The following is a 14,922-nucleotide window of genomic DNA, read 5'->3' as shown; positions in this document are numbered from 1 at the left end:
CGCAGACACATATACCGTAATTGCCTCGGCGGCACGGCGCCCCTTAAGAAATTTCCCCCTAGGTGTTATAGTGAGAAACTCTATGGTCTGTGTACCTGTGTCCATGTTGAGTGCACGTCGGTTGTGCGTTTCGCGCATCGCGGATAATTATTAATGGCTCCTCCGGGGCAGCATGTCGTCCTCTGGAAGTCATGTAGCACTTACCTACGGCTGGGAGAGCAGGCCCGAGTGCGATGTTGTGCTAACACTGCGGCCGATAAAGGCACGATGAGTTCCGCCTGCCGACGCGGCTGCCTTGGAGTTCCTTGTCGCCGATTTCTGCACTTGCACGTAGCTTTTTGTATTCTTGTTACACATTCATTTGACGTTTCGTATCTCAATAAGTCTTCGAGCGCAGCCTTCCGCGTCGAATTTACCGAAGTGGTGCACTTGTTCGACACCTACAGCCACAGATTGTTGTTAGCGTAGAATATTGGGGAAATGTGCATCTCAGATATGAAGTATAATGTCGAAACCTAGCAAAACATGCATATCTGCGCATACGAGCCGCGTTGTTACAAGCTGAGGCGAGTCAATATGAGCGGCCGGGTCATTTAAACAACGATACATAGCATATTACGGAATGTTAATTTATTATTAATTCTCACTTTTATTTTAGTGGTTAGTGATTCTCGCTTTTGTGCGTGCCATAAAGCATTATTAGAGAGAAGTGTGGTAGCATGGGCGCTCGTTTATAGCTTGTTCTCTCGCGAAAACATGAATGCCTTCGTTGACACGATGTGTATATATAACTGAGCGAGGCGGTTGTTTACGGTGCTTCACCGAGCGTACCGTCTCTTGTCTCCAATATGACGGAGAGGTGAACAGTGCACACCTCTGGAATCGAGAAATCTGTCAGCATAACAACACGTACAGACCCGCCCATCTACGGAGCGAATGTGACCCGCAGCCAACGGGAACCGTGACGTACTGATGTTAGCGAAGCGCTGTTGCCGCTTGCCACTTATTGTGGCACGCCGTGCGAAGTCAAGAGTAGTTGATTTCAAATCGCCAAGGCCAGAGCTTAACTACAAAAGCGGTTTCCTTAGTCCTCACTTGCTTAGTTCTCATTGTTGCTTAGTCCTCACTTGTTATTCCTCACTTGCTTGTTCAGGTCCTCCAGTAGCGGGTGCACGAACTCAACGCCACCAGGATCAATCACGATCCTGTTCACCTTCGCTGAACAGGATCAACATTAGCTTAAACTTCATGTGCACGACTTGGGAGGGCTGAAGCTTGCATATTTCAGCTTTGTAGTCGTGGTTTGACTCATTTTGAGCAGAGAGAGAGAGAGAGAAAGGCAAAGGAAAGACAGGGAGGTTAGCCAGAGATTATCTCCGGTTGGCTACCCTGTACTGGGGGAGGTGCAAAGGGATGCGATAGGTGAGAGATAGAAAAGAAAAAGAAAAAGATCCCAACAACGCACACACACAGGTACACACGGTACAGACGAACTGTTTCTGTGTCTGGGCACTGTCACGCAGTCTGCGAAGGCGTTCCTATAGTGTTATGCAGTGTCACCGTCGTTGAACAGGATTCATTATATATACAAGCGAAGGCGCTGAGGCTATCGCGTTGTCGGTTCGACGGCCGATCGCGCGGCCGGTTCTGTCGAACGATGGCCGGCACGACGATTTTATCGGTGCCGTCGAGAAGAAAGTCCGTCTCAGTACGACTACTCGCGGTCGGTGGTTTTCGGCCTGGTACGATAAAATGGCCCCAGTGACACAGTGTGCTGACTAGTCGGCCAATCGTTGGCGCGAGCGTCTTGTCGGTCTCGCATCGACCTAGTGTTACCGTGCCTTAAAACGAGTGCGTGAAGTAAGGCACGCGCTGCCACCGCCAGCGAGTGAGGAGCGGCAATGCAAGAAGACTTCTTCGGCGACGTGATGTTTTTAAGGGTCCGCCAAGTGTAACGCAGGGGATTCTGGTTAGGTCTGCTTTCCATCAATGAAAGGCGGCAACTACGCGTGGCTCACGGTGGAGTCCGGACCACCCAGTAGTCCGGTCGGAGCCCCGGATGCTTTCTGCTTTAGAGTTGAGTTGTAGTCTTACGCTACACGTGTTTTCGGCACCGCACCGACGTCGAGCCACCATGTGGAGTTTCAACGCGGTACACGACACGAGCGTTTGCAGCAGCGCGCGTCGAAGCGCTTTTTTTTTCTTTTTCGGAGAACTTCGAAATCGGGCCGCGCGACTGTGTGCGCGGCCCTTCCAAATCGTTTCGCGGGTAATCCGCTAGGGCAGGGCGCATGCGCCGTCGCGCCATGAGAAAGGCAGATTGTCAGTAAGTACAGCGGGTCGTGGCACTTGCGGAGGCGCCGGACGTTTGCGCGCATGCGCGAGTAAGAGCGGGCGCGAGAGAGAAAATGTTTCGCTCCTTGAATATATGAATCTGCGTAGGCACTACGAAGGAGTTTCCTAGCGCGTGTTCTATGCGTTTGTTCCTAGGCGTGCCGGCATCGCGGAGTGGGGTCGAGTTTCCTTACGCTTCGGCGCTGGCTGCCGGCGCGGTGAAACAGGCGATAACATCGAAGGTGTTTTCGCGGCAGCTGTAGGGTCCGTGGAAGAGGCAGGTCCGCATACATTGAAATCTAGAACGCAGAGCGCTTAGCAACCGCAGTTGAACGCGAGCGGCTGAAAGGACACCGGTGATGCTAGACGCCCCTGCAACCGCTATGAGAATACGCCACGCCCCCTATCGGGTTTTACGCTAACCTAACCTAACGACGCCGAGACAGAAAGACAGTAATACGCACGGCGTAACCACTGTGAGAATACGCCGTGCCACCCTAACGCCTTTTAAGCTAATTTAACGTAACATGCTAACATAAACCTAACCTAAACCTAAGCTATCTTAACCTAATGTGGACGAGACGCAAAGCCAATCGTCCTCACGGCGTGACATCAGGCAATCACGTTCAACCGTGTTTCCTAAGGCGCTGTGCGTTTATTTAACTTAAGGGGGACCACTCAAAAATGTTCCTCACAAGTTCAGGAGAGCAGGCCCGGCCTCTATTACGGCCCTATAAGCTAACCTGACCTAACGTGGACGAGACGCAAAGCCAATAATCCTCACGGCCTGACATCAGGCAATCGTGTTCAACCGTGGTTGCTAAGGCGCTGTGCGTTTATTTCACTCAAAGGGTACCACTCAAAAATGTTCCTGAAAAATTGGAGGACGCTTAAGCTTCGCCTTCAAGAGTGGAACGCGACAGCGTTCCCGTCGACCCGCCAAGGGGTGTAAGACAATGGGCTACGGCGCAGCGACTACGCGCCCCGCATCGGACGCGGTGAGCGTCGAGCAACGCAGCGTTCGGCGCGACAACGAAATGTGCGCCTGAGCAAGCGACGCACGCCTGAGCCTTAGAAACAGCTCGTTTCTAAGGCAACACCGCGTTCACTAGAGGTGCTTTTGTACCGCTTTAAAGCATCGAGCTCGTGGCTCAGTGGTAACGTCTCCGTCTCACACTCCGGAGACCCTGGTTCGATTCCCACCCAGCAACGTTGCTTTTGATTTATGAAGTGCCTGCCGTGATTTATCGCTCACGGCCAACGCCGCGGACGCCGACGACACCGGCTTTTCTGCGACACGAGCTCCTTAACGCTATCGCGTTAAAAGTGCAGGAGAGCAGGCTCGGCCTCTACTACGGCCGCTATTTCTCCCCCGGGAAAATCAGTGATGTTTCTTCTTGTTTTTTTTTAAGGTAGAGTGCTGTTAGGCGCGACGAAGTCTGTCCGACGTCCCTTTAGGCAGCGATCACCAAATGGGGCGTCAGTGCGCGCTGGATCAACTGTTTCACCGCGCCGGCAGCCAGCGCCCAAGCGTAAACAATATCGACCCCTCTACGCAGTGCCGGTAGGCCTAGGGACAAACACATACAACACGCCCTAAGAAACTTCACCGTACGGCTTAGGCAGAGTGAGATATTCAAGGAGCAGTATCCTGCAAAGTATGGGCAGAGATGCAGCGCCAATGGAGCCAGGGTGCTTCATCATATGCGTGAATGTTATCGCAAGCAAACACCGTCCTCGGACTGCTTTGCTGAATGATATACTTGAATGTAATTTTCAGAATACATCGCAGCCTTCACAATTATGAAAGCACGTAAAAGAGTTTGGTGCAGGATGTAAGTCCTTTATCTAAATACACTGAATGCTTAAAATTTTTTTTCGAGAAGCCTGGATTTGTGGTCAAAATCCAGGCGTAAAGTAGGCGTAAAGTAGGCGTAAAGCGATATAAACTCGCCGTTTGTGACGTCATCTGCGACTAAATGTTATGCAGTCTTGCATGACTATATGTCTAGGCCACGTTGTCTGTGCTAAAACGACGGTGGCATTTGTACTGAGGCGAAGGGAGCCCCGCTTAAAGACATGTTCAACCTGGGCCCGTCATGAAGGCGGTACAACCGGGGCGCGGAAACTCCCTACACCTCCCTAGGGACACTCTGTCCCATGCCGATGTGCGGCGGCAGCGCCACTTCCGGCACTGGCGGTTGCCGGACATCTAACTGGATATAATTCACAAACATAAACAATACCCCCATGACGTCACTGCTGAGGTCAGAATGTAGAGGGAGAGGGCGCCCCGCTGGAGGGAAGAGGCTCGCCGTGAAGCCCTCCTTTCCCACTGCGCTTGCAAATTCGTTCGAGTTCTAAATAAATATGTTTACTTCCTCATCGTGTACGTGTCGTCTATAGATTCAACGGGACGTTTATCTTTTTTTTTTCTTTTCCCTCCCACTTTCTTTCACCGTCGTTGTCGTGATGCATTGTCGCGTCACTTCAGACGGCGAGTAGCACCAGAAATAATGTCAGGTCTGGCAACGTTGTCATCTTCGAGTAAGTTGTTGGATTACAACTGCCGTCCATTGTGATTTGGCACTGAACGCATCAAATCATGATGTCTACAGGACGGCATGCGTACAGCATCAGAACAGCACAGAAGGTTGAACAGAATTGGTCGGGTGTCTCTGCCTGAGCAAGATGCGCGAGAACATGCAGTGCGCTCAGTTTTTTTTTTTTTTGTCATCGAATAAGGGGCAGCTTTGGTTGCACAAAAAAATTTACCGCATGACGAGTTCACACCTGAGTTGAGCTTATCTCGTGTTACTTGAGTCTTACTTGGTAGAGCGCAGGAATCATTTTTAGCAAGCGGGAGGCTTTGAGCCTTTGTCCAACGTTTTCCCTCTGACGTGTCGTATGAGAGACTCCACTGCAGTGCCTTCGGAACCCTTTGTCGAACCGGGTCGGAACGGTTTCTCCAATACGTTCTTGTTTGGGTTCGGTTCCAAGATGGCGGAAAAATAACCGTTAGGTTCAGTTCCGGTTTGGTTTGACACCCTTCTCATGACGCGTCTTCCTCAAACTGTCGGCCGAACTGCGGCACTGAGCCGCTGAATAATAATAATAATAATAATAATAATAATAATAATAATAATAATAATAATAATAATAATAATAATAATAATAATAATAATAATAATAATAATAATAATAATAAACTTTTGGTCCTCATCCCGAAATATTCCTGCTCTTGATTCTATGCTGCTTTACCTCAGAGAGTCACACTGACCCCAGCTGTAAAAATTTTGTAATCGGACATTAACCTTGAAACAGTTGTCACTGTAGCCGGTAAGCAGGGTACGACGACAAACTAACAAGTACATTGTTGTTGCGAGAGAGAGAGAGAGAGAGAGAAACAGAAGGGGGAAAGGCAGGTATACATGTTACATGTTTCATGTAACAAATTAACGCTGTGAGCGGGCATGTGATACTTGGTGGTAATGCCCGTGGATCTGATTTGCAAGTAGCGGATGACAGAGTTCGTGCATTACCAAGTAGGAGCTTGCTACATGACGAGAAAAGAGACAAGTTGGGACTCAGCATGTTACTTCTTCAACTGCCAAAAAAAAAAAAACGCCATTAAAAGCAAGTAAGCTTGTATGTCAAATTTTAGCATTCCTGCTGGGTAAGACACAAAACTGTAGACTGCTGCTTTCCTGATAGGGCTCACGGCCCACCATCTGGCAAACTTGCAACCATTTCATGGTGAGCGCGTAGTTCAAGAGACCCTGTTGTCATTATGGTGACCGCTGAGCTTCTTATGGCTTGGCGTGGACAGCTTGCAGACCAGTAACGTCTCTGAAAAGAGAAATGATGAAACCATGATAAACATGCAAGTAGAAAAGCGCGAAAAGAAAGTTAGTCAAATAAATGAACAAATCACGGTTCTAGTTGAAGTGTTCAGAAGCATACCTTGCGAGGATTCTGGCTCTGTGGTGACACATTCACTGTTGACTTCTACGTCCAGAGACAATAGTGTCCAAAGGAGTGATCAGATATGAGCAGCGCCTTGGAGGCTGGAGGCAAAAGCAGAAAGAGCCGCAATTACTATGGTGGAAATGTGGGTGAGTTTGTGATTCATGTACGACTAAGAACAGTGCCCAAAATGCTCCATGGCAGAAAAACACACACACACAACACTGTTTTGAGTGTGCATTTCTATCAGTGGTGTCCTTGTGTGGGCTGTGCTTAGTGAAGCCGCGACTAAATCTTTGGCCAGATATTAGGTATAAACACAGTAATTCTATTGTGTATCGATGCTATTAATGCAACTGTATATCCGGAAGCACATTTGCACTAATGCGCAGTGAATTTCTTACAGTGATCATACATGCAGACACAGCCAAAACTATTTATTTTTTACACTATACTCCGTGTTAGGAATTTTAGCAAAGTGACAAAATAACTAGAGCCTTGTTTGAATTGCCTTTGAAGAGCAATAACGTCATTACAGTTTTTCACTTTGAAAAAAGAAAATGACTGCAGGAATCTGTCTTTCCTTTTTCTTTTTTTTATCCGCCTCGCAACCGAAGAAATTCATAGTTGAAAATGCGAAACAGTGTTTTTTATACTCGCCGGTGCTGCAATCGCTGCAACTTGAGAGTGTGCGGGGCCTGACCGTACTGCCTAGGCAGAGTCAGATATTCAAGGAGCGTATGCTCGAAAGTTTGGCCGCGACAGCGCCATTGGAGTCAGGGGTCTTGCATCATATGCGTGCATGTTATCTCAAGCAAACACCGTCCGCGGACTGCTTTGCTCAGTGATATATTTGAATGTAATTTTTCAGAATACGTCGCAGCCTTCATAATTATGAAAGCACGCAAAACAGTTTGGTGCAGAACGTAAGCCCTTTATCTAAATACACTGAATGCTTAATTTTTTCTTTTTTTGAAAAGCTTGAATTTGTTGCCGAAATCGTGATCTTTTGCACTTATTACAGAGAGGCAGCAAATTGCTTGCTTTCTTGCGTTCTCGTTTCTTTCTTTCTTTTCCGTTTCTGCTCTTGCTGCCACTGACTGCCCCTGCTGCCGTCAACCGTTTTTTAAAGCGAAAGCTTTACTGGCCGCGAACTTGCGGTTTCGCTGTGGCCGTGCTCCCAGGAGGCACATGACGTCACAGCGCGTTCCTCGTCGTTGCGTTCGCCTCCGCTCGCTTCGCCAGCTGTGCCGCATGCCTGATAACATGTCGGAGGATTGAAAAGGAGAGCTCGCGTACGCCGCAACCACAGTTGAGGCGGCAGTATGGACGGCGATAATTGTGATAAGCAGGAGGAGGCCTGGAATCGACATCGGAACGAGATGAAGAGGAAACGAATCGCCCAGGAAACAGACGAACAGCGCGCCGAACGACTGGCTGGACGCCGCAACATGGCTAGACAACCAGACTAACTTCGACTTGCAATCAAGATTAACCAAGGGTAACCATGCTATGCCTGAGCTTTCGCTACGTATATCCGGGCATAGCCGAGCTAAGCCACTGCAGATTTTTTTCCTACCTCACCGCATGAACTTTCGAGATGCAGCACGCAGATCGGTCCGCCTCACGTAAGGTTAGAGAGAGACTATCTTTCGCTCAGATTATATATGCCTTCGAGAAGGTATTTTGTGTAAGGAGGGAAGTACGGTAACATACTAGTATGCAATCGGGAAAAAAAAAACATCAGTACAATGAAAGGAACATTCATGCAACAAGGAAAATAAATACGACATTGGCAAATGCAATACGTCAAGCAACAAATATATGTATATGCAAGGTTCCCAACTATCATGAACCAATGCACCAAGATTAAAAAATTTTAATATGCCATATATATACATATATGTGCGTGACATTTCCATCTCTTTCTCTCTCTCTCTCTTTTCCTTGGTAGCTGGCTATATCTAGCATAGTATAGCTTTCCGCAAAGCCTTAGTCGATGGACCTGCCGCGTTGGCGTAATGCAAGCAGTTGTGTGTGGTGTGACGAGAGTAGCAAGACGACGATGACGACGACGGTAACAACGATCGTACGACGGCAACGGCACGATATGCATTCCCGCCCTTCGACGCGCGACTCTGTACGACAGGCCGATTGTTCGGTTCTCCGTAGACACTGAGGTGGGGGTGGGGGGCGTAAAGCGATATAAACTCGCCGTTTGTGACGTCATCTGCGACTAAATGTTATGCAGTCTTGCATGACTATATGTCTAGGCCACGTTGTCTGTGCTAAAACGACGGTGGCATTTGTACTGAGGCGAAGGGAGCCCCGCTTAAAGACATGTTCAACCTGGGCCCGTCATGAAGGCGGTACAACCGGGGCGCGGAAACTCCCTACACCTCCCTAGGGACACTCTGTCACATGCCGCCGATGTGCGGCGGCAGCGCCACTTCCGGCACTGGCGGTTGCCGGACATCTAACTGGATATAATTCACAAACATAAACAATACCCCCATGACGTCACTGGTGAGGTCAGAATGTAGAGGGAGAGGGCGCCCCGCTGGAAGGAAGAGGCTCGCCGTGAAGCCCTCCTTTCCCACTGCGCTTGCAAATTCGTTCGAGTTCTAAATAAATATGTTTACTTCCTCATCGTGTACGTGTCGTCTATAGATTCAACGGGACGTTTATCTTTTTTTTTTCTTTTCCCTCCCACTTTCTTTCACCGTCGTTGTCATGTGATGCATTGTCGCGTCACTTCAGACGGCGAGTAGCGCCGGAAATAATGTCAGGTCTGTCAACGCTGCAGTTTTCGAGTAAGTTGTTGGACTACAACTGCCGGCCATTGTGATTTGGTGCTGTACGCATCACGTCATGATGCGTACAGCACCAGAACGTAATGCGCACGTCAAAACAGCACAGAAGGTTGAAAACTCTTCGGGTCCCTTTGCAGGAGCTAGTGCGCGTGAACGTTTAAAGAGCTCAGATTTTCTTTTCATCGTATAAAGGGCAGCTTTAGTTGCACAAAAAAAATTGCCGTATAACGAGTGTCACACCTGAGCTGAGCTTATCTCATGTTAAGTACTTGAGTCTTGCTTGGTAGAGCGCGGGAATCATTTCCGGTATATGGGCGGCTTTGAGCCTTTGTCCAGCATTTCCTTCTGACGCGTGCTATAGGATAGACTACACAGTAGTGCCTTCGGAACCCTTTGTCGAACCGGTTCGGAACGGTTTCTCCAATGCGTTCTTGTTTGGGTTCGGTTCCAAGATGGCGGGAAAATAGCGGTTAGGTTCAGTTCGGGTTCGGTTTGACACCCTGCTCATGACGTCCCTTTCTTGAACTGTAAGCCGAACTCCGCCACTGAGCCGCTGAATAATAATAATAATAATAATAATAATAATAATAATAATAATAATAATAATAATAATAATAATAATAATAATAATAATAATAATAATAATAATAATAAACTGTTGGTCCTCATGCCGAAACATTTGTGCTCTTGATTCTCTGCTGATTTACCTCAAAGAGCCATACTGACCCACTGTCGAACTTTCGTAATCGGGCATTAGCCTTGAAACAGTTGTCACTGTAGCTGGTAAGCAGGGTACGACGACAAACTAACAAGAGCATTGTTTTTGCGAAAGGTGTATAGCGATCAAGGCACCGCTTGAGGCGTTCTGCACTGAAGATTCGATGGACGCCAAAAAGGAACCGTCGGCCTCGCGCCTTGGCGGCTCGAGTCAGCCAACCGACGCTGGGGCAAAGGAAGGGTATACGATACAGGGCGACGACGACAGACGAACGCGAGCGCTTTTGAAGCGAAAGGCTTCACTACGCTAGTCAACACCGCGCTTCGCGCGAGCCGGCGTATGTCGGAACTGGCTCCGTAAGCGTGTTCGGAGTCGGAATTGGCTCCGTAAGCGTGTTCGGAGTTGGAATTGGCTCCGTAAGCGTGTTCGGAATCGGAACAGGCTCCGTAAGCGTGTTCGGAGTCGGCGCAGGTGGCCACTGCCGCGCGCTATGCGTCGTCGTTTGACGTTCGCCGCAAGCGCGTGTTTATCGCGGAGGCCGACTACATAACCGCTTGTCAGAGAATAGGCGTACGCATTCAACACGGAAGGAGAAGAGAGTGATACTACCTATACAGAGAGCTGTGTTTATGGCTGTACAGAAATCGCATGACAATGTGCCCGACGATGATGAATAAGGAAGTTTAATAATCCTGCATAACTTATGGTAAATATCATTGATAAGCACTTTGCATAACTACACAAGGCACACGTGTAGCATAACCAGAAGCTAACCAAAGCATATCCATAAGTGAAACCGTAAGCATAACCATAGGCTCAATCATAAAGCATAACCATAAGCTAAACCATAAGCATCGCCGAACCTTTTCGCTTCGAGATATCCAGGCTTAACCTTAGCTAAGCCCTAGCCAATTTTTTTTCCCTGCTTCGCGCTGTATACGCCTTTGCAACGGCAGCAGTGGATTACCAACTATAGCACAAATAATCTGCCACCCTGCTAGTACAGAAACATTAGCGGATCATCTCGTGGCCTCGGGGCAATGATCGGAAGCGTGGGCTGATGTTCCCGCACTTGTCTCGCAGCTCAAGCACGGTCAGGAGGGAGTCCAGGTGGGAAGCGAGGCGGAGGTCCGCTGGGCGTCGCACCTGCTGCAGCTCGCGGAGGACGGCATCCTGAGCGCGCTCACCACCAAGACCACGGTTTGTGCGCTTCTCTTGGGCGATCGTAGTGCGGTGCTTAGCCGCCGTCGTGGACGCACGCACTGTTCTCCCACGTCACACTTGGCTTGTCCTTGCGTTTCTTGTTCTGTGTAGGAAGCCCGCGGTGAGCGCCTGACGACCCCGCTGAACATCGACCAGGCCCTCGACGCGAGGTAAGCTTGCTGCAGTGACGTCCTGAGAATGCCATTGTCGCCACTTTCGTGCTTCTTTTCTTTTTAATGTGTTCGCATTCGGAGTGTCATAGTGGGAAAACAACTGTTCGAGTGTATGAAGTGTGGGAAGCCGGCCACGTGGTAGAGGTACGCGGGGATGGAAGAGCTTGGAAGAACGTTGAAGAGCGGACGCCATGTCGCGCGACGTGTCTCCTGCTTTTACTCGGACCTTGTCAAGCGGCGCGAAAACGGACAGAGGACGCAGTTTGATAGGAGACGTTGACGTGCGTGGGGGTTTAACGCTTGTCCAGAGCTTGGCGCTTTAATCGCTCGTTTGCGTTTTCTGTCCGTTTTCGCGCTGTTTGACTAGATGCAACGCCAATTAGCCTGATATCACGTGCCCTGCTGCTGTTCACACGTATCGATCACTCAGCCTCGCCCCCCCCCCACTCCACCTTCTTCGCATGATTGCAGGGACGCCGTGGCGAAAGCCCTGTACTCGGGCCTCTTCTCGTGGCTGGTGTGGCGCGTCAACCAAGCCGTCTGCCAGCGGGAGACGGCGAGGACCACGGCCATCGCCATCTTGGACATATTCGGCTTTGAGGTCGGTAGTACGTTGAATTTATCATCATCATCATCACCATAATCATCATCAGCCTGTTTTATGTCCACTGCAGGACTAAGGCCTCTCCCTGCGATCTCCAATTACCCCTGTCCTGCGCCAACCGATTCCAACTAGCGCCCGCGAATTTCCTAATTTCATTGCTCCACCTAGTCTTCTGTCGTCCTCGACTGCGCTTCCCTTCTCCTGGTATACATTCTGTAACCCTAATGGTCCAACGGTTATCTAACCGGCGCATCACATGACCTGCCCAGCTCCATTTTTTGTTCTCTTGGTGTCAATTAGAATATCGTCTATACCCGTTTGCTCTCTGATCAAAACCGCTCTCTTTCTGTCTCTTAACGTTATGTCTAGCAATTTTCAATCCATCGCTCTTTGCGCGGTCCTTGACTTGTTCTCAAGCTTCTTTGTCATTCTCCAAGTATCTGCCCCATATGTCAACTCTGGTAAAATGCGCTGATTGTACAGCTTCCTTTTCAATGATAATGGTAAGCTTCCATTTTTGTCAACTACGACAAAATTGCAACTTTTGGCTGCCAAAGAACCCGTGATACCAAAACTGTGGCTAAGGACAGTGCACAGGACAAGACGTATAACACTAAGTTGCAGATATGATGTTCAGTGTAGGGGCAGTGCATGACTTGTGACAAGCATGAGTAATCTCGGCAAGCTGTCTGTAGGTAACATATGAAATTTATTCTGTAAATAAATTTCTCTCTGAAAGAAAGAAGACTATAGACTTTTGTTAGGTCGTCTAAATAAACGTCAGTGACGATAGGCAAGTCGTAAGAAGGAAGGTTTGGGCTTGTTGGCACTTCGTGATGCGAGTAGCTGTAGAACGCAAACAAGGGGGGCAGATGGCAGGCACTTGTTCTTGGGCCCCCTTAACTGCGCGCTACAACAACATGCATAATTACGGGGACCTCTCGCGATATTAACCCCACTAAGCCGAAACACCATTCCAGATGAAATTAAAACAGGTTGTTCACATTTATTTCTGGCCCTGGATAGCATATCTGTACGAAAAAAGATGTGAAGTTATAATTGAGTAAAATTCATTAGTACGGTAATTACTTAATTAGTAAACGAATTACTGAACTCTCTAAAGCTGAAGACTCCCTCCAGCATACGCAAACACATAGTATTGGCTCCACGTTGGGTTTCCAGCACTTAAATCAGAGCTTTTAGGCATCGAATTCAGCACATACGTTGAGTTTTTTGGAGTTAAGCTGTCTCACTTTATCGCGAGTAGGCAGTGACCGTCATGTCTCTGAATTCTCTCAGTTCTTCCTGCGAATATTTGGTTAGGGAATATTCTTGGACTCTGGAGCAGACCTGCTCGTGTTTTGAGCTCAATGAAGGCGCGTTAGTCTTCCTTTGTGGACACTTCAACCAGACGATCAAGATGCTCGCTACCGTGTATGCTTGCGCCTGCCACTTGTACATCTTGTGTGTATGTGTGCACTCTGAACGCGTGGGTTCACTTCATGCATCGCTGATGTCACCTGGAGTCGCATGATAGACGTACGGCCAAACAAACATTCATGGAACCCACGAAGGAATGCCTCTGTCTCTGTCTCTTCCCTTCCGTGGTCTTCAGTTTCGCGAACTTATCGCAATTGCCTCGGGCATTGCGGACCACCCGATGCGTCAGCCAGGAACGGGCAACTTGTTCACAAATCGCGTGAGCCCCTGGCTATCAGTGATGCTAATGACCCATATATCATATATACTCAACCGTTCCCTTTTCCTTACCCCCAGTTTTGGGTAGAAAACCGGACGCTTGTCCGGTTGACCTCCCTGCCTTTCGTCTCCTTGCTTTCTGTCCCTCTCTCACAACTGTTTCATATTTCTTCCAAAGAAAGTGTTCATTCATTCGTTCCACTTGTCCAACCATCCCGATCCCGACAGGACCTGAAGGAGAACAGCCTCGAGCAGCTGTGCATCAACTACGCCAACGAGGCGCTGCAGCAGTTCCAGATCCGGCAGGTGTTCAAGCTCGAGCAGGCCGAGTACAGCCGCGAGCGCCTCAGCTGGCAACCGCTGAGCCACTGCGACAACCAGGGGGCGCTGCAGCTGATCGCCAAGCGGCCGCTGGGGCTGCTCGCACTGCTGGACGACGAGTCCAACTTCCCCAAGGCGACGGACGCCTCGTTCCTGGACAAGTGCCACTACAACCACGCCCTGGACGAGCTGTACTCGCGGCCGCGCATGTCGTCGCTCGAGTTCGGCGTGCGCCACTACGCGGGTCACGTGTGGTACTCGGTCGAAGGGTTCCTGGACAAAAACCGGGACACCCTGCGACCCGACGTGGTGCAGCTGCTCATCTCGTCCAAGCTGCCCGTGAGTTGGCCCGCCGTCTGCTCGCCCCGCTTTGTCAGCGCCGTCCGGGCCCGCTTCTGATAGTCCGAATATACTATATGTAGAGTTTGCCAGTAAGACATTATGCAAGTCATTAGAGTTATGTAGGGCCCCGAGGTCCTCGCGCAGGCGTATGGCGTATGAATTGAAGTATATGCAGGCGTGTCCGTCTGCGCACTCAGTTACCGTTGAAAGGCCTTCTGTTCGGCCCGCTGTGTCAGTGCCCGTTGGGTTCGCTTTTGAACGGATTTCGTGGCGCATTGCTCACGTTTCGTCTTTAACGAAAGAGCGAGAAAGAGGTATAGCCAAACACAGGGGAGGTCCACCCAAGGCAGAAATTTCGACGAAGTCCATCTAGTGACCACTGTCGACGCTAATGCGATTAGCGCTCTGGTAATGCACCAAAACACCGTAAGGCCCCGCCGAAACGCGTCATGGATGAGCCGCGTGCTGCAGCCGGGCAGCACGCGGCGCTCTATCTCTCGCTTCCCTCTGGACTCGCTACGCTATCTGGCGGCGCGTGCTCGAAGTTCCCTTCGGAGATTGCGTGGCCTCCGAGATTGCACCGCTGGCGCGCCCGTGCGGGTGAGCATTAATCACTCGCCGCCCGAAGATATTTGCGGTGCCATGCTAAAGCGTCAGGCTGCCGTGCTCGAGGAAAAAAAGCGGTACGCGGGCCCAATCCGCCGCACCGGAGAAATTGTAGGAATAGGATAGGATAGGAATCGCTTTATT

At 49.6% G+C, this 14,922-nt stretch overlaps 1 protein-coding gene across 1 annotated transcript in view; it reads left to right on the top strand.

The window, feature by feature from the left end:
* The window catches only part of Myo10A (unconventional myosin 10A), a 132,401-nt gene that overhangs the window by 42,041 nt on the left and 75,438 nt on the right, over positions 1-14,922 (top strand). Inside the window, exons 10-13 of the mRNA XM_075701573.1 lie at positions 10,915-11,031; positions 11,146-11,204; positions 11,679-11,808; positions 13,738-14,169. Coding sequence (XP_075557688.1) covers positions 10,915-11,031; positions 11,146-11,204; positions 11,679-11,808; positions 13,738-14,169 — 738 coding nt within the window. The remainder of the gene's footprint in view (positions 1-10,914; positions 11,032-11,145; positions 11,205-11,678; positions 11,809-13,737; positions 14,170-14,922) is intronic.

The sequence above is a fragment of the Dermacentor variabilis genome, chromosome 8, assembly GCF_050947875.1.
Source record: "Dermacentor variabilis isolate Ectoservices chromosome 8, ASM5094787v1, whole genome shotgun sequence".
Taxonomy (NCBI): domain Eukaryota; kingdom Metazoa; phylum Arthropoda; class Arachnida; order Ixodida; family Ixodidae; genus Dermacentor; species Dermacentor variabilis.
Note: the sequence above shows the minus strand (reverse complement) of the source record. Positions and strands in the feature narration are given on the sequence as shown.